Source organism: Eutrigla gurnardus (genome assembly GCF_963514095.1).
Source record: "Eutrigla gurnardus genome assembly, chromosome: 5".
Classification (NCBI taxonomy): domain Eukaryota; kingdom Metazoa; phylum Chordata; class Actinopteri; order Perciformes; family Triglidae; genus Eutrigla; species Eutrigla gurnardus.
This window is the reverse complement of record NC_139919.1, coordinates 19,886,152-19,904,842: the sequence shown is the minus strand read 5'-3', so window position 1 is coordinate 19,904,842 and position 18,691 is coordinate 19,886,152. Positions and strand designations below refer to the sequence as shown.

General features: G+C 40.5%; 1 protein-coding gene across 2 annotated transcripts; it reads right to left on the bottom strand.

Annotated features, from left to right (window-relative positions):
* Positions 1-1,482: 1,482 nt before the first annotated feature.
* ehd1a (EH-domain containing 1a) lies at positions 1,483-14,316 on the bottom strand. Of its 2 annotated transcripts, XR_014597201.1 has the most exons (7): positions 13,576-14,316; positions 8,522-8,619; positions 4,764-5,005; positions 3,930-4,100; positions 3,006-3,170; positions 1,919-2,645; positions 1,483-1,881 (listed from the first exon to the last, which is right to left on the bottom strand). XR_014597201.1 is itself a non-coding variant. In XM_084010159.1 (6 exons), exons 1-6 carry the CDS (start codon positions 13,962-13,964, stop codon positions 2,112-2,114), a joined length of 1,599 nt encoding a protein of 532 aa, XP_083866285.1. In that variant the 5' UTR covers positions 13,965-14,316; the 3' UTR covers positions 1,898-2,111. The 2 variants fall into 2 exon arrangements, 1 of the variants encoding a protein (XP_083866285.1); XM_084010159.1 differs by lacking the exon at positions 1,483-1,881 and having other exon boundaries at positions 1,898-2,645.
* Positions 14,317-18,691: the final 4,375 nt, after the last annotated feature.

Below are 18,691 nucleotides of genomic sequence, written 5' to 3'. Positions count from 1 at the left end.
TGTGGTTATTTACACAATATTTGACAGATAATGGGGAAAACTGAGAAGTCACTATCAGAACTGATGTAAGACGTTTACGTGGAACTGCTTTCGGAAGAAGAAGAAGAAGAAGAAGAAGAAGAAGAAGAAGAAGAAGAAGAAGAAGAAGAAGAAGAAGAAGAAGAAGAAGAAAAAAAAGAAGAAGAAGAAACTACCTCTGACATTAAAACAACAACAAAACGAATAATAATAATAATACATTTGATTTATAAAGTGAAATTTGCAAGGAAAGCCTGTCTTTCTAAACTATCTTGTTTGACTGGGATATATATTATCAATCTATAATCATTTTTTAAATCCATTATCCTAATCATAACTTTTGTATGATCCTTAACGACTCTCATCATAGAAGTCTGTAACCGATGTTCTATAATAACACAATATGTTCTATCAAAATCTTTTTTTAAGAGAAATTTCATCTCTTGAGGCCTCACAAATCCTTCAAGTGAAGCAATCCAAGAACATACATCACTCTTTGATTTAACTAATTAAAACTCATGTCACACATTTTCTTGGAGCCACAACAACAAAGAAGTGCTGTTATAAGAGCTGCTGCTATTTGGCCAAGGCATCGGGACCTTGTGATGGATGTGGCCCTAATAAGAGTCCGTCCAAAGACAATACCTGTAACAGTTTATCAAGACACAACAGAGCGCTTCTGGACGTGATCTTAGGGAAACACAGCTGGTGAACATCATGTTGTTGCTGACTGATAACCTAGTGAGTCAGTGTGGAGGTTTTCAATGAGTCTACTATCCATCTACTACTACATCTACATCTACATCTACTCCTGCATGGAGTAACAAGGTTCACGTCTGAAAAACATCATGTAATTCCTTCAAATTCCATCACTTTCTCACCTACATCCTATTTGAATTTAAACAGACCTCAGAGCAGGCTCAGGTTATAGAATACTGCAGGTTACAGAGGGGAATGTAAGGTTAACTTATAAGCAGCCAGCTTCATCTCTATTCAGACTCTCAATGTGGCTTTAATAAAACGGCAACTTCTTTCTTTCCGTTTCGATGTGTGCTCATCTGCTTCAGCTTGGCCTGGCTCTATAAGTCGTCTCCGTCTGTCCTGAAAATGATCCAGAAGTCACACGGGTCCATCTCCACCGCTGGTTTCAATTTTCCCCGCAATATATGCAGAGGCGACTCGTTTCAAGGGCAAATGGCCTTATATGTCTCGTGGCAGTGCTGACAATGACTTGTTCTGTCCTACAGAGGGCAGTGCACTACATTGAAACTATCACAATGAAAGCGTTTTAAAACAAAAGTGGGTGTCTTGATGACCTCTGGGTGACACAGTCCTTGGCATGACCCTCAGAGACACATTAAAACCACAAATATATAATTGTCTCTCTTCCAGTGAGACATTCAACTCCAATCAATGCTATGTATCACAGAATGTTTCAATAAAAACCCACAGATCCACAAGTCAGATGGTACAGTACTCCTTTTTATTTATCTGGCAAAATAATAAAAAGGCAAGCATTTGGAAAGAGTCAAAGTTAACAGTTGGGAAATACAAAAATATAGATAAAACAATTCTAACAGCCATTTTTATTTATTTCCTCTTTCTCTCTCCAAATGGAAGAAAAAAACTATATTTCTTTGGATCAACATATAATAACATGGACTGTATACTTAGAAGACATCTTTTACACAGGATGTAGAAATCCATGTTCAGCCCCATCATGCAACCTCCAACTACCCACCAGTTCATGATCCTTTCATGATCGTGTCTTTTCATCAGTTTGCAAATAAACCCCCCCATTTATTACTAATAGATACCTAAATATTATCCTCTAATGCACAAAGATGGACCTACCTGCCCTCCCTCCCTCCCTCCCTCCCTCCCTCCCACCTCCCTGAACCCCTCCAGTCTCTCTCTGGTGAAAAACATCACAGCGATACCTCATCATGGTGTGACAGGAAGCCTGGAGCCTCACAGCTTGATGGAGGATTATGCTGTTCATGCTTGTGGTTGGACATTTCTCTGGAGAGTCCTGAACATGATGCAAAGCGTTGACATGGCTGGTCTCCAGGCCCCTCCCCTCCCCGTCTACTCTACTCCTCTAGGGACATCCCGCGTTTTGATGGGGGCACCAGGTGTCCTGGGAGCATGCCCGGCAGCTCGTGGCCCTCCAGCTTCACCTTGATCAGGTGGTTGGCCAGGGCAAACTCCTCATCATCGAGGAGGCCATCTTTATCCACGTCGGCTAGCTTCCAGATCTTGCCCAGGACCGAGTTGGGAAGTTTGGACTTTAGCATCTCTTTCTTGGCCGCAGCGCCGGACACTTTACCATTGATAGGAGAGAGGGTGTAGAAGATCTCATCATATGTAGGCTTGTCACGACCCACCACCCACTCCAGCTCATCAATGCCTTCGCTGGCACCCTCTCCATAGCCATGACCAAAGGGTCCACTCATCGTTCCTTCAAAGGCTCCACCCTTGACGGACTGGCTGGGCATGGCGGCCTCTTCCTGCCGCACCAGGGCCATAAGACGGGCAATGTCATTGGCCAGCATGTCCTCCACATTCTCCAGCAGCTTGGGCTTCAGCGCTGCGAACTTAGAGAAGTCTTGGCCATTTAGCTGCTCCTGAAGGGATGGGGGTTGAGAGAAAACAGGAATTGGTGATAGAAATAGATCGGTCTTCAGTGGCTACCAATGGGTGCAGCATACAAGAAGCAGGATTTCCTGACAAACCAGGAAAAATAAATCTCATCCCCGTCCTGAGCCCATCCTGGAGGGCAATGGCAGGAAAGAAGGGTGAAGGTGTGAAGAGAGTAAAGGTTTGAAGGTCATTCTACTCTGAACCGTTTGTTTCTAAAACTTTATATAGCACACCAGAAATAGACTCAAAGGTTATATTTCATCAGTTAAGTAAAACTGAATGGTATATATATTACGGTGTATTTTGCAGGTAGCTGGATTTATCTTTTTTTTTTTAAATCTTACCTGCATCTTGGCCATGTTGGGGAAGTCTCCAGGTGAGATCTGGTGCTCCTTCTCAATCTTATGATAGATCTCTCCCAGATTGGCTATCAGCTCCTTCTTCTTGGAATCCTTTCCAAACACACTCGGCATGTCCTTTTTCAGAGAGCTTATAATATAGGCCTGTACCTGTAATTTAAAAAATATCCATTTAATATATGGTTGCAGAAAAAAAAATCCCTCTTCTCTTCTGATTTATCAAATTGCTCGAAATTCTTAGTTGACCAATTGATTTGTTGATTTATTGACACAGCAATATATAATTATCTTGGAAATAAGTCATTCAGCATGAAAAGCATTCAAAAATGATGAAGATCAAAAAGACCAATTAGTGTACTAATTGACTAAGAGGGGTTAATCCTGCCAAAAACACCTGGATGTCCGACCTACTGCATCCGGTTGCATTTTGCAGTACGCCAGCCAGCATGCTTTTCTGGCTATTCTGACCCACAATCCTCAGGAGTGCACAGTGGATGAACGGATATCATATATATGGGCTATATGAGCAAGAGGGTCAAAGTTTCAGGTGCAATGTTATGACAAATTAGTATGACCCAAATGTTCGCATACTACATGCAATAGTATATACTTTTTAGGATATGTGCAGTGGTTTCTAAAAGTAGAAAGTATGTGATTTGGAATGCAGCCTTAAGCCTTATTTGCATGGGACTAGTCTAACCTGTCGACCTGTAGTTATTTGTAATAATTGCGGAGGATGTCTTTGATGTTAATCCTATGCAAATCGGCCATTTCTGTAAAATGTAAAGTAAAAATTCCAGCGCAAATGACCTGCCATATTTCGGCCTGATTTCTTTTGTTCTAAATCACCTGAGGTCCTCATGTAATACTAGTCCCGAGCGAATAGGGTTTAGTCTTGTTACTACTGACCTTGGCGAGGCGTGCTCGTTTGATGAGGTCATTGAGTTTGCGTAGAGCTGCGTTACGTGGCAACGACTGGATGTCCAAGAACAAGTCCTGCTCCTCTGCCTCAAACAACTTCCTGTTGTCTGGGACCAACAGGGGCTGTGCCCAGAATGACCCGATGTACACTCGCACCACCTGAAATAAAGTTTGCACAAGTTGACCTATTAATCTCCACAGTTGATCAGGTAACACTTTGCTGCCCACACCAACCATAAAGGCATACGCAAAACGGCAATCTGGTGAGAATGGTTAAAAATAAATAGACAGAAAAATGTATTTGTACACTGAAAAAAGGGACACAAAATGTGTGGCGATACAGGTATGCGAGGTTGACAGTGAAGCAATAATAAAATTTGGTTCTGTGCTTTACATCCTGTAGGGGCTTCACAACACAATGGACTGTCAAAGTCAGTGAATAATTCTCTACATGATCCAAAGGTTTCTCTGGGATTGGTTTATGAATATTGCTCCGGATCAATCATTCACTAAACAGTCAGGGATAAATCATAAGACAAGCTGGGTCACGCGATATCGGCTAACAAGTTTTTTTTTTTGTGTGTCTTTTGTTAAAATGAAAAACTGAGAACATTTTCTAGAATAATCTTAAATATGTCACTATTCAATTACCAAATCCTTGTAAAGTCATCTCTCCTCTGTCTAGCCGTACCCAAAATAGACACATTTTTTTCTCAAAACATGAACATTTCAGTCCCAGATCCAAATTAGATGGAAACATTGTGCTTTTGTAATCCACAGTAGTATTTAAATGGATGTGTGAAAAAACAAAATCCTTCTTACCTCGGGCGTGTTGATGATTTTTCCCAAAGACCACATCAGTGCTCCGTAGACCCTCATCAACTGTTGAGTGCTGATCTGGTCCGCCTTGTTCAGCACCACGCGCATTTTGTCCTCGTGGTTCTTCAGAGCTCGGATCACCTCAGAGAACTCGTCCGAGATGTCCAGCTTGTGGGCGTCAAACAGGAGGATGATGCGGTCCACGCGCTCAGCAAACCACTCCAGCACGGCGGCAAAGTCGTACCCTGGAAAGAGAAAAGTAGGGAAGACCAGCGGATTAAAGATGGGATCTCCCCCTAATGACACATTGCACTATTGCCTCGTTTTGTTGACAGTTGTTTCACTGAATTTGTCCCTCAGTTTTCCAAATCATTTAACCATCCAACACATGGTGAGCGAGGGCAGGGAGTATTTTGATTTAGCATATTTCTTTGTTGCCAAAAAACATTACAGGATTTGTAAATCAAATATGTATGGCCTATTTTTAAAAGGCCAATACACATTCAACATCTTGCTAACAAAACGTAGCATACTGAAGTGGAGAAATACAAGAGTTTAGCCTGAGAAAGAGCTCAATGGCTCCAATCAGTCAATCCATTGTGTGTGTTGCAGGTTTAATTGTGGGTTCTACATTCATATTCTAAGTCATGTTGATCCATTAATGTTTAGATAAGGGCTCTCAAGAGGCAGGACAGTTTCCCCCTGGCTACCTATTAACTAGCTTAACTGAGACAGCAGGAGAGGCAAACAAAGGTAAAGACACTTAGAAGAAGAAGAAGTTGAAGTAAAAATCAAGCCTGATGGAAAATGAAAGTAATAAAAGGAAATAATACTGTACAAAACCGATAAACAGGAAATACAACTGTTAAGATAGTCAGTTATGAACATGACACAGAAAAGTGTCAAACCCGAGTACAGAAACGTACTGTACTTATTCACTTCCTTTTTCTATTTGAGAAACAAGGGGACTAAGTCAAATTACATAAAACGGGCCTTTTCCACTAAGCTTTCCTTTGCCTCTGAGGAGGGAGAGAAAGTTATGGTTTTGATTAGCGTCCGTGTGTCATCTGATCAGAGAAGAATGCAGTTGCGCTAAAAGCTCATCTCGGCTGTCGCACAATCAGCGGTAGATCTGCTGCTGATGCATTCCAGCAAAGCTGGCTTTTGTCTGAGGCTGAGCACATGTTTACAAAAGAGAAACAGCGATACAGAACATGGACAAAATTAGACTGATATAGATATATAAAAAGGGAGACAAACGATGAGTGATCATGAAGAGTTGGACAACAAAAAAGGGCTTTGTGACTGCTTGTGCGCATGACGACATGCGAAATGAGTGTGGGATAAAAGGGGAATATTTAAAGTCCAAGATCCCTGTGGGAACCAGCCGAGGACATTTGCTCATTCTTTGTCGTGTCAGTTTGGAACACATGGGTCAAGGACAGCTGCTCAAGCTTAGACCTACTTATAGCACATGGTATGAACAACTGTTGATGTGTCTCTGAAACCTAAAGATCTTCAGTTTAATATAACATAAGAAGACAACAAAAAGGCCACAAATCTGAGAGGCTGACACTATCAAAGTTTTATTAAAATAGTTGGCTATTAATTTTATGTCGATCGACTAATTGATTAATTGACCAATAGTTGAATCTCTTAAAGGACGGGCACATAAAAACACAAATCATCATTTCTACGCTTCGGTTTTTAACCATAGTAAACAAAGGAGATAGAACATGTTAATTAGTGAGCTTTACTTTTACTTGATTTTGTTACAACAGAGCCTGTCTCGCTGTTTCCCCTTTATGCTAAGCTAACTATCTCTGGCAGTAGCTTCATATTTAGTGTATACAGACACGAGTGGCATTTATCTTCTAATCCAACTCTGGGCAAGAAGGTGAATACAAGTGTCTCCAAAATGTCAAACGACTCCTGAAAACAAAGCGACAGTGATCTTGCGCCCAAAGTTCGAAAGGTTTCTTCTTAGCTTCTGACAAACCTTTGAGTCAGCTAAATTTGCTGAATGGCAAGTCATCACTAACAACGATGTGAAGTATTGCAAAATCAGTTTTGTTATAGTTTTCATCACGTATCACTCGTAGTTCATGGAGGAACAAACTCTGAACCGCACTTAACATGCTGACTTCATCAAAAATGAATCCATAGTCAAAGAGTTATGTAATCTTAAGACATCCATGAATGGAGAACAGTTTAATTGTTTGTGAATATCAAGATGACTTACACACATGCCCGTCACACCTTGGCAGCACAATACAATCCGTCCTGTTTATATATGACACAATGAGTACAGTATGTCTGGGTAGTACAGTATTGTATCTGTGTTTATATAGACACGGATAACGTGTGTGTGTGTGTGTGTGTGTGTGTGTGTGTGTGTGTGTGAGGTATGCGTGTTTCTCTGTTCTTTTCCCCTGAGTAAGAATGTATAAGTATGTATAGAGGCAAAACGGAGGTATGAGGTGTAGGATTTCATCTGCTACTCCTCTTGTTAGACGGGGTTAGCTCCACATGAGCCAGTCTCTTCATTTATTCATACAGACTTTTTAGTTTCTTAGCACTAATTTACACTAGTCCGTTTACAGTCGCCTCTTCAGTGTCTTCCTTGCCATCCTTACTCTTTACGTTTCTCTTTCTGCTTCTTCTTATGGCTACAGCAATCTACTTCAGTTAATCTGACCGCTATTTTCTCAATTCATGGATTAACAGTTTGATTCAGGAATTGTCGGTGAAAAATGACCATAAAATGTCATAAAGCCCAAAGGAATGTTTTCAAATGTTTTAAATAGCTGCGGATTATTTTTTTGTTGCTCGTCATTTAAACTCTACTTGTTAATACTCTCTCTTTTTCTTCTAGCTGTGTGTCGTGGGAAATCCAACTCAATAATAAAGAGCAGATTTACGGACTGTGTATCAGCTCTATGGGGGGGGGGGGGGGGTAGTCTTGGGAAACTCTCTGCTATGTTTGCCATTTAACTCCATATCCTTTCCCTAGAGTACACAAAAACTCTTGTATGTGTGCTTCCTCTTAAAGGGGCTCATATCAGGTAGAAAAAGCAGAAGCTGTGTTCAGCTGCACTGTTATCTTCTGCCGGAGTTCTGTATGATCATCAAAATCAACTAAAACTAAAAATGAAAACTGTGTATGTGGCAGTTCTGAGGAGACCGTGTAGGTCACAGAATCGTTATTTTTTTGCTATGTAGAGGAAACGTGTTTGATTATTGTCATTCATTCTATCTTTTAATATAAACATGGCTACAGGCCGATCTGAAAACAGAAAGAAAAACAAAAAAGAGGGAAGGATGTGAAAGGGGATGGTGCTGTAGAAAACCACAGGTACAGAGACAGGAAATTAACTTCAAAGTGCTCTGGCTGTGCTCTCGCCTTGCTACTGCCAGACTGTGAAAGCCTCCATCAGATTTACATGACCTGTTTGGTGAGGCGTTGACCTGAGGGTGTTAAGAAATAAATAAAGGTCTGACAGGACTACAAGCTAGACTGCTACAGTTGACTTTGTAGAACGAGCACATACCAAACAGAAGTACCAGAGCGAGGGAAAGGAAGAGTATGTAGATCGTTTAAGCTTGTTTCCTTTTTCATATCTAAACTTGTGACTTCCTGTGGCTTCATTTTGTACGTATGCCATTACAGTAAGAGGGTGTGGCTCTGTTAAACAATAATAGTGCTAGTGGCCGAGCTGAGAGAGATAGTGGGTAAAGTATTGTGTTTACATCAGGCAGACCTCTGCTTATCCTCTGTTTCTCTCCAGACAGGATTCCAGGAGTATCGATGATACTGATGCTCTCCAGGACAGGGTTAGGCATCTGGGCACACATGAACCTGCCAAGAAAATACAGGGGGAGGGGGGGGAGGGGGGTAGAAAGAGAAAGAGGAGTATGAGGCATAGGGGTAAAGGGGGAGGGACATAAAAAATACCGTCAGGTACGAGTGTTTATACATAAGCATGGCATTAAACAGACAAAATTTTGGAGCGGTTCAGTAACAACCTTCCTGCTGTCATGCAATAACATTAGCATTATCCCTGCTGAAGAGAAGAGGGTGGAACAATGTTCACATGGATATACTAAGTTGATAATAGTGGATACATTTTAAAATAAACGCCAAAGTACCAAAGTTTTTCTAGACAGCATATTGGATGCCTGGTCTTAACTTGACACTAGAGCTTATTGAATTATCTGCCTATTGATTCCTAGATCAATGAGGAATCATTTGGGCTGTAAAATGTCAGAGAATAGTAACAGATGCTGGTCACAATTTCCTAAAGTCTAGAATGACTCGTTTTGTCTGACCAAAAGTAAAAAAAAATAGAGGTTTGGTTTACCATAACATAAGAAAAAGATGAGCAGCAAATCCTCAAAAAGCTGGACCCTAAGAACATTTGGTAGTTTTTCTTTAAATATGACTTACAGTATAAATAGCTTATCCAAATATGTGCCAATTAATTAATTTGCTGTTCATTCATTGATTCATTGTTTCATCTCAAGTTAACACTCTGGATCTTTGGATCTAGTATTTTAGGCTTGCTTATAGGAGGTAACCATTGACGTAGGAATGTTAGGGAAACACTAGTACAATGCATTATACTGTAGGTTATGAAAAGTAATTTCCAAAGCAACATAATTCACTACACAATGGTCTCCTTGAAGTTGGGACACTGGGGTTTAAACTTTAAAAAGGGGAGTGTCGCTCTCCAACAGAAATTAAGCCAAAGCACACACACTCACGCAAACACAGACAGATATACACACTATAAAGCATGAGAGGATGAGTGGTTTTGCATAAACCCATGGTGTCCCACACAGGACAAAGAAGGGAATTGTTAAGACACCCCACTACTTCTCACTCTGCTGCCCACAACATGAGCTCAGAGGCACCGGGTCATAAGACCGGGAGAACCGTGATTTTACATTCCTGCTGCAACCACACTGAGGGCAGGCGCGCACACACACACACACACACACGAACAGAAATCCTATACCACACATAGGGAGGAAAAAGGAAAATCCAAGGACAATGAACAAGTCAAAGAAATATGAGAGATGGGCTTCTCGCATAGAGATCCTACGCATGCTTTTACATTACAATAACAGTGACTGCTAGAGATAACAAACATGTAGCCTTTTCCACTCCCTCTCATAGTGGATGGCGTATGATATCCAGTTGGAATTTTGACACGGGTTTTCCATTTAACTATCTATCCGATATTTTCCACTCATAGCTTGCGGGGAAAAGAATGCTCCACTGAATTCAAGCTGGAATTCGCAGAAACAGAGGACCCTGCTAGGCACAGGGGCCCCAAGGGCCTTGAACTACCTGAAATCCTTTGCTTTTCAATTATGTTTGGAGGAAGTTGAAAAATCTTCTCTGAAGCTGCAGCCCCAGCATGATGGGCTGGGTTAATACTCCACATCAGAGCTCTCATGTGATTGGGGATCTGGCTCCAGCTCATGAAAGACAGTCTTCCTCTCTTGCCCCACCTCCTGACCAATGACCTTCTCCCACATTGCAGCCTCAACTTCCCGTAAAGAAGAGGAAACAGTCGCTAGCACTAGGGATGTGGACAGATCAGGTTAGCGCTGTGTCACTTTTCCGTGTTGGCTTCCTCTAAAATCTTGTGTGTGCGTGCACGTGCGCATATGCGCATGTGTGCATGTGTGTGTGTGTGTGAGAGAGAAATTACTTTTTGTTTTATTACTCTTATCTGTATCTGCATGCAGGATCTCATGTATATTTGTTTGTTATGTGCTCTGAAAGTTATGCATGTGTCAACCCCTATCTGAGTAAAGTGCAGAGTCAGTGTCCTGGAATAAAAGGCCATGATCAGGACAGGATGGAGCAGGACAGTGGAGGCCAGGGTGGGCCAGTGCGGAACTTAAACTTTGCTGAGTCAGGTTTTGCTAACTAATGGCTTACAGAGAGCACAGGAGCATCAAGGCCCTCTGGCTAAAGCAGTATTTTAACTAACAAAATAATATGCAGGTTCATCTTTTTCCAGAGACATTAATGATTTAATGCTAAATACTAACTATACTACTACCAACACCAAATGCAGATGGAACCCAATGGCGTGGTCTGCTTGAGATTTCTGCCTAAAAGCCTATTAAGGCAGTTTTCTCCCGCCACTGTCGCTGTAACGCTTGCTCCTTGGTGATGATGGGACTTTAAAATGTATTGACTCATCATCACAATCACGAGCATATTCTAGTCCTGCTGTGTAAAGTGTCCTGCGATAACTTCTGTTTTGATATGATAAGGGATTTGGATCATTCTTTTATGTGTAAGGCAACATCAGTCCTGACTGAGTATTGGTGCACCTCTAATACAAATCAGTAAACATGCAATGGGACACAATGTGATACCAGGCTGCTTAAAATAATAATAATAATAAAAAATAATAGAAAAGCTGTAAAAAAAGAAAGAAAAAAAAGTGGCAACTTTTGTATACAGCAGCCATTTCTAGGTTTTTCCAATCCAAGAGCAAAATGTAGGTATGTGAGAGATTTCTGTTTACTCGCTTCATAAATAAATAACTATATTACCTCTGGGGTAGGTAGTTAAAGGCTAACCTGCGGGTAGAATGACTATGTTTAAAGAGCTACACCATGGTACTTCCATCATGCTGAGCAAGGCCTTGTGTGCTCCACTGACATTTTCTCCTCCATCCATTAACGCAATCTGATCCTTGATATCTATATCTGCTTTCTTCTATGAATAAAAAGACATTCAGTCAACCAACAGCTGAAAGCCAACCCAAATACTTTTGAACTTCTAAAAGGAAAGTGGAAAACGGGCAGAGTCTAAGTCAAAAGCAGCCAAGTTCCAAAAATGTGTCTGGATCTGGTACTTTACACACTTTTTAATCAACTGTAGGCCTGCTCTGGTCTACGTGCCATCACAAGTGATTGATTACATATTATGCCTACAAATACACAAAGCTGTTCAATCAGGTCATGCACCTGCTATTGTCATACATACATAATGTTATGATCATGTTAGCGTTCCCTAAACCAATGAATGCAACTCACGCCTGAATTCAAAGAGAACCACAAGCCCTGTGATATCACAGGAGTGTGTCCAACAGTTTGACAAATGATGCTACAAAGGACAATATCCATTGTTTATTACATACATAATGTTATCTGGTTTCCTCTCAATTCTGTAATAAACTCTAAAAGGGGTGAATTAACCCCGCCCCCCTCGCTCTTTTAAATTGTTATCTGAAATGTGTTACTTCAGATTCCTGAGTTTGATTGATGCTGTTTGGCACAAGCTTGCACTCACGCAAGATAAAGCAAACAGTCCACATAATTGAGGGAAGCAATCCAAAATTGATAATAGGACATAGGCAGAGCTTGGGAAGTGTCAACTTGAGACTTTAAAATATGGCGACACCTGATAATCTACAACTAATAAGAGATTAAGACCATGAAGAGAAAGTCATTTGTGTATTATTTGGCCATCTGTTTGGCTGTGCGGGGTGACACCACCACACTAGCCACTGGGAAGTGGGGATATACCCACATCCTCTACGGGAAGTGACACTATCAACAACTGGATGTCAGCCATCTGATGTCATCACAAATCCACACACAATAGATCGGATTAAGATGTTTTCACCAAGCATCCTCATGCTAGCTCTGAATCATAGTACCTTGCCTGTGCACTCTCACCTTGCACTCTGGGTCTTTGCTCTCTATACTATTGGTTTGTTTCACTTTTTCTTCTGCTTTTATTTTGCTGCTTTCCATTTAATTTTTTGCCATCTCATCTTGTACTCATTTGTGAAAAACCACACCTGTGCAATACTTCTGAGTCATGCCAGTCTTAGTCATGGGGGTAGAGCCTTGGCAAGTACCCTGGAGGTTTCTTCAGAATAACTGGATCATCGGGCACATTGATCAAATTCCAATTGGCTAACTGTCTATGTGAAACACCTGCTGACTCAATGGAACAATACAGCAAGAAGATGCAGTCACATCAAAAACCTTTAAACCTTTGTGATAAGATTTCACAAGGCCTACAAACATGTAGTGAATAGGGGAGTTGGCTTGTCGGCCTCTACTGATGAAGTAACACTTATATGAGCAGGGGTACAAAACTTATAGCACCTACATCCGAGGGCAGGACAAGGTCATCTTGTTGCCTAGCAAGACTCAAAACTATTTCTATGTTCAAGGGGCCTAACTGTGACACTGGGACAAAACAATCCATCACCAGTGGCTCTGCCTTGTACTTTAAGTAAGAAATACCTGAAGAAAGGCACGGTACAATGTTAACAGGCAGGATTTCATTAAAAGTAAAAGTACTTCCTGGCCAACAGGATCAAGTGTTGGAAAGCACCTTCCTGTCCTTTGGTTTGTCATACACAGAGTGGTTCTTCCACTCCACACATCTGTTGACACATAACACCCGCATTTTCTCAGGATGATGAAAGAGGGGAAAAGTCTCCACGCACTTGACTCTTGAGACTGCTGGGAACATTGTGCAACAGTATACTGTGGATTTACCTGTGCGGTGGTACGTGAAAGGACACGCAGGGGAGACATTTAAATCATGGGCGATGTGCCGTCACGACACGGTCCTTACCACACATGACATTTCAGGACAGACGTGACATTGACGTGACATTGATTTCAACCACACATTAATAAATACCCCGCGGGCATCTAACTGTTCGGTCCCTGTACTCCTAGTGAATTAACGCAACATTTTTCACATGGCTCAGTGTAAGCTGCTTAATGTGGTGTGCGGACTTGGCTCTGGCTTTAACGTTACCTGTTCAGAAAGGCGTTGCCAAAGGCGTTGAGTTTCCGGAAGGGCTTCTTGGGGTCTACGACCAGAGCGTTACCCGGGATCACCCCGTCCTGTTCGCCGTGCATCACCGCGATGAAAGAGTCCGTGGTCGGCTCGGGGCCAATCCGCATACCGGGGAAGTCCTGTTCCATGAGGTGCCGGATGAACGTGGTCTTCCCGGTGGAGTACTGACCCACCAGGAGGACCATGGGCTTGTTGTCGAAGTCGGCATCTTCGAGTGCAGGGGAGTGGAAGTCGTGGAATCGATACGTGTCCTCCAGCGGGAACAGTTTGGTCCGGTATAGCCGCCGCAGCCCCTCCGACACGTTCTGAAACAGCTCGGGGTCCTTCTTCAAGTTTTTTCTGAACATGGTTACTGATTTCTGCACTCACTTGACACACCGGTGTCAGTCTCCCCTTGGAAAAATTGTCCGGTTAAGTGGTGTGGATCTCTCACACCGTCAAAAGCGTAGCTGCCCGCTGGAATGAAGCAACGGCTGGGCGAGGTCTTGGAAGTTTTTTGTTCCCACCCTCTTCTTTGCTAGCTAGCCACACACTGCGAGTCACTCGCGCAGGGAGGACCCCCCTTTTTCAGCTGACGTTAGCTAACGTAGGAATGCCAACTACACGCCACCTTAAATGTCTAGCTCTAGGCCACTAACTGTCGTATTATTCTACAGGAACCGTTTAACCGTTACAACTCCTCGACGGTTAGCAAATTTGCTAAGCTACCGGTTCCAGCTGTCAGTTACGGAACCTTTCTAAAGCTACGCGGATACCGGAAATAGACATATTTCACAATAAGAGCGTCCACGAAGTCCAAAGTCCAGTCCAACTTTAAATTCCACAATTTAGCAGTATTGTCTTTATTTGCAATATGTCTCACTCCAAAAGGCCACAATAATGCATTTTACTATCAGCGCTGTTTGTATTTATTATCGTTGTATTCCTCTCTTATCCTATAATAATAAAAAGGGTATATGTTGTTAACATTGTTTATGATATACTGCGTCAAAAGCATACATTCATTCGTTCATTCTATCATGTGTGTATTTCCATTAAAGTTTTTTTATAACCTTGGACAAGAAATGTTGGTTTCATATTCTTATTTGGTGTTGGTTTCGATTTCAAAAGGTTATATCTAATTGCGTACAACTGTGGTCAAAATGATCCCTACCTTTATTTTCTGTTTTGTTTTAACTTTAAATGGGTTATATTGTGTATTTCTCAAACTGGCCGATGTGTATTTCTAACATTTTTACAGTTTCTGTAATTTTGTGCCTCAAAATGATGTTTAATCAGACTTTGAGCTGATCTATTCTTTTGTTTTGCAGGCAGTAGGATAAAGCACTCCAATTGAACTGTTATAACAGCATGACTATTCATAAACTAAAATAGCCTGCCCTCGTGCAACTCCTGAAATTGAAAAGATTCTTCTATTCCAGTCCTTTGAGGTGCAATTATGTCATATGAAAGCCTTGTAATTTGTATTGTGCCTATATCTTTTAAGCTTCTTGCATTACACCTGAATAAAAGTTGTCAATAATTTGCTCTCAACTTTGAAAATAAAGAGATTGTTCATCCTTTGAGGTGCAATTATGTCAGTAAGAAACAGAAAGACAGGATTTAAGGGTTCAGCTTAATTTTATTGCAATGAGCCAACCTGCCTCGGAATAAGCATTCAAAATGTCACATTTTATAAAAACAGAAAATAGGTGTTACTGTACATAAACCATTGACTTTTGAAAGTCAGATGTGTGAACTGTAAGCCACGGATAGTCTCAGCAGCTTCTCGATGAAAAGAGGTGTCCCACCACAGATAACAGCAGGTCCACTGGAAGCCAGAGTTGTTCCATATGGAGATGCTGTTACAGCTGGTGAGACCCACAGAAACAGCACCGCTGACAGCTCGAGCAGACCATGAGAACTTTGTGGTCGTATTCATTTCACCACAATATTGGTTGCACAGTTTCCTGCTGACATTGACCATTTCAGACAAATCGATGGAGGTTACAACAAGTGTGTTACAACAAGTGAAAACAGTTTCCCTTTATTTGTTGATGTTCATCTGACATTTAAAATACAAGTTAAACTTTCTTCACTGGCCTTTGATGTCTGTGCCTTTTATGGATTGTGAATTGCTCAGGTCCAGAATCAAAAGATTATTGTTACAACACCCTGGCTTACACCACCAGATGCCAACAATATTTCATATTTGAACTACATGGCACCAATGTGATAAAGGCTTCACACGTGAAATAGTGCTGCCCTCTTTTGGTTGGGTTGACAACATGAACTCAAATCATTTTACTATAACCCTAATTTGATAACGCCACCCACACCTCATAAATGGTTAGTAAAATATACCACCATAATCTTACATCTGCTGATTTTTTACTGCTTCTCAAAAATATTTTACCCTTATGACACCCATAAAATGAAGGTCATACACTCAATGACATTATAACAGGAGTCAGGAGGGAGCTTTGAGACCATTCAAATTAATCTTTTACACACAGGCATTGATATGGTTTCGAACACAAGTAGTGAACATGAGTGTGCATCGCTTCCTCGTCTTAGTTTCCCAGAATCTCTCTTAACTTATCCGGACTGAGCTTTGACCCTTAACCCTCTCCTTCTGTGAAAAACAGGACCATAAAGTAATTTAAGTAGAGACTAGAGAGACCTTCATCCCTTCTTGTCTCCTTTGACTTTGCCCACCTAGCTATATATTTGAAGTTCTATTTGTACATTCAGATAATCAGTATTTGAATCTCAGCACTCAAATGAGAATACATGTGTTTATGATGAACTATGGACAGAGAGTCTGATCTGGTCAATACCATGTTAGGAACTCACGTTTTTAAATATTTTAAACAAGGCTTTTGTTGACTCAACACTATAGTAGACCTAGACCCTTTTGACAGGGGTCAGGTTAACTAATCTACAGAGATGACCTTTTCACCTTTTATACCCTGAACCAGTGACCAGTTGTATGGCTATTGTCAGGCCTATTTTAGGGGGGCTGGAGCTACCCTAAATTGTTCCCAAGTTTTTTTTTTGTCTTTATTTTCAGAATAATATAATACTGATGAAAGGTATACATATAGTTCTAGGATTATAGCATCATAGTCTGTAGAAAGAATATACTTTAGAATGAAGCATTTCTGTAAATGCCTATTTGTTTTAGATTTTTGGTTTTTACAGACACTGTATCCTCACAAAACACACAGTTATTTGGGTAAAGTTCATATTTATGTTGTCAGATTTCAGTCATTAAAATCAGTCATGGTTTATTCTACTGTATACTTTAAGACAGAAACATTACTGAGCAAAATCACACTCTGATTGAACCAATCTATAGGACAGTAATTCGTGTAATTAAATGAAATTCTTTGGATCTGCAGCGTATCTAATGGAGAGAGGAATTAGTATCACTTTAAGACACATTTACCTTAACTCTTGTTCAACAGAAGAGAATGGAAGAAGACAATGTCTGTTACTTTTAACTTGTATTAGGTTGACTGGTTGTTGTGTAGTTCTAATACAGTACTAAAAAGATGCAGTGCAAAGATTTTGTAGGCTTCTCCTGTCTTTAAATCCTAGTGACGTCCCTGCCCTGAACAGGTTCAAGTTTCCCCTTGAAAACAGTTATGGATGCCGATGGACGGATATAACAAATAGACCCACTCTGTTATAAAAATTAAATGTAATACACTTTAAGAATCAAAGCATTTGTGTTGCCTGGCAACCAATAATTCCATCAGGAAGCATTTGGAATTTAATTCAGTTTTCTGTCATTTTATAAATGTCCCCAATAACCATTGTGGATCAGTCTGAATAGCCACTCTGCAGTTCACTTCAGATGAGACAGCAAGATTGCTAAAAGGTGATCTGTGATTGATGCTTTACTGATCTAAGAAAATTAATCCGCTTCCAGTGATTTGCCCAGAGTGGATGCAGTTAATATCTAATCAATACAAGATGACATGATCATTTTGTTGTAAATGCAAACCAGAACTGTCCTGTATGTCTCTTAGTATGCCCCATACAATGATTGAAGGCCTAAATGATGAAATAAAGCAGTTTCTTTGAATATTAATTTTCAGGTGATCAGCCACATTCAAGTTTAAAAAGTTCATACTCACCAATGGGCTACTGCAAATGAGACTAATTTCAGTCATTCATTCTGACAAAAAAAAATATTAAATGGAAGTGTGAGGAAAAACAAGACAAACAACTAAATGGTAAAAAGGAGAGAAAATCAGTTAGTAGGTGAGCATTTAAAAGAGGAGAAAAGACAGATAGAAGTGAGCAGGCTGAGACAGAAGTGACCCTGAGTAATGGCAGACTCGTGAATGAGGGCTGCTTAAGACTGCATGGGGGAGAAAAAAAATTAATCATTACACCCACTGTAAATATGTAACAGACCCAACCTTCCCATTTAAGTCAGCAAATTGCATTCTGTTTGAACACCCACGGACACAAGAGGATGGGAGAAAATCATACAAGATGGACAGCGGCCAATAAGAGACACCATCCAGCCCGAAAGCATGTTGAATTAACTGCATCCCATCTCTGCTGACACATTTTCAGAAAACTATATTTGATCTCATATTAAATATATAAATTACAGATTAAAAAAACTAAATTGATAGACAGCTGATGTTCCCAAGAAGCAGAAGTCAAAGAATAGCAAGGCTACGTTTTTCTTTCTCTCTTAAGAGTAAAGAAAGAAACGGTTGAGAATGTTTTGCATTGTTTATTTATACTAAAGTTCCCTCAAAACCAGACATAATTATCAAAACATTTAAGCCATAACAGTGGTTGCATTTGAGTTGGCAGATCTAGAAACATAGCAGACTAAAATACATTTATTCAACGGGACAAAGTGTTTTTACATTTTACTCTATATTTCAGTCAAATATTGCACTTGCTATAAAATGTAACCACACATTATTGACTCAATGATAATTCAATAATAAACAATATTATATTATCATATTAAAATTTAGAATAAGGATTTGTACACTGTGGTACTATTATTTTTAAGAGAATATTAGTAGCAGGGCAGTCGAGTAAATCAAAGTTATCATAT

Coding starts and splice junctions, on each gene's coding strand:
- ehd1a (XM_084010159.1), bottom strand. CDS start 13,964: ATGTTCAGAAAAAACTTGAAGAAGGACCCCGAGCTGTTTCAGAACGTG. Junction 5,006..8,521: donor GAAACAGAGGATAAGCAGAG/GTCTGCCTGATG, acceptor TTCTCTTTCCAG/GGTACGACTTTGCCGCCGTG. Junction 2,646..3,005: donor CCAACATGGCCAAGATGCAG/GTAAGATTTAAA, acceptor CCATCCCTTCAG/GAGCAGCTAAATGGCCAAGA.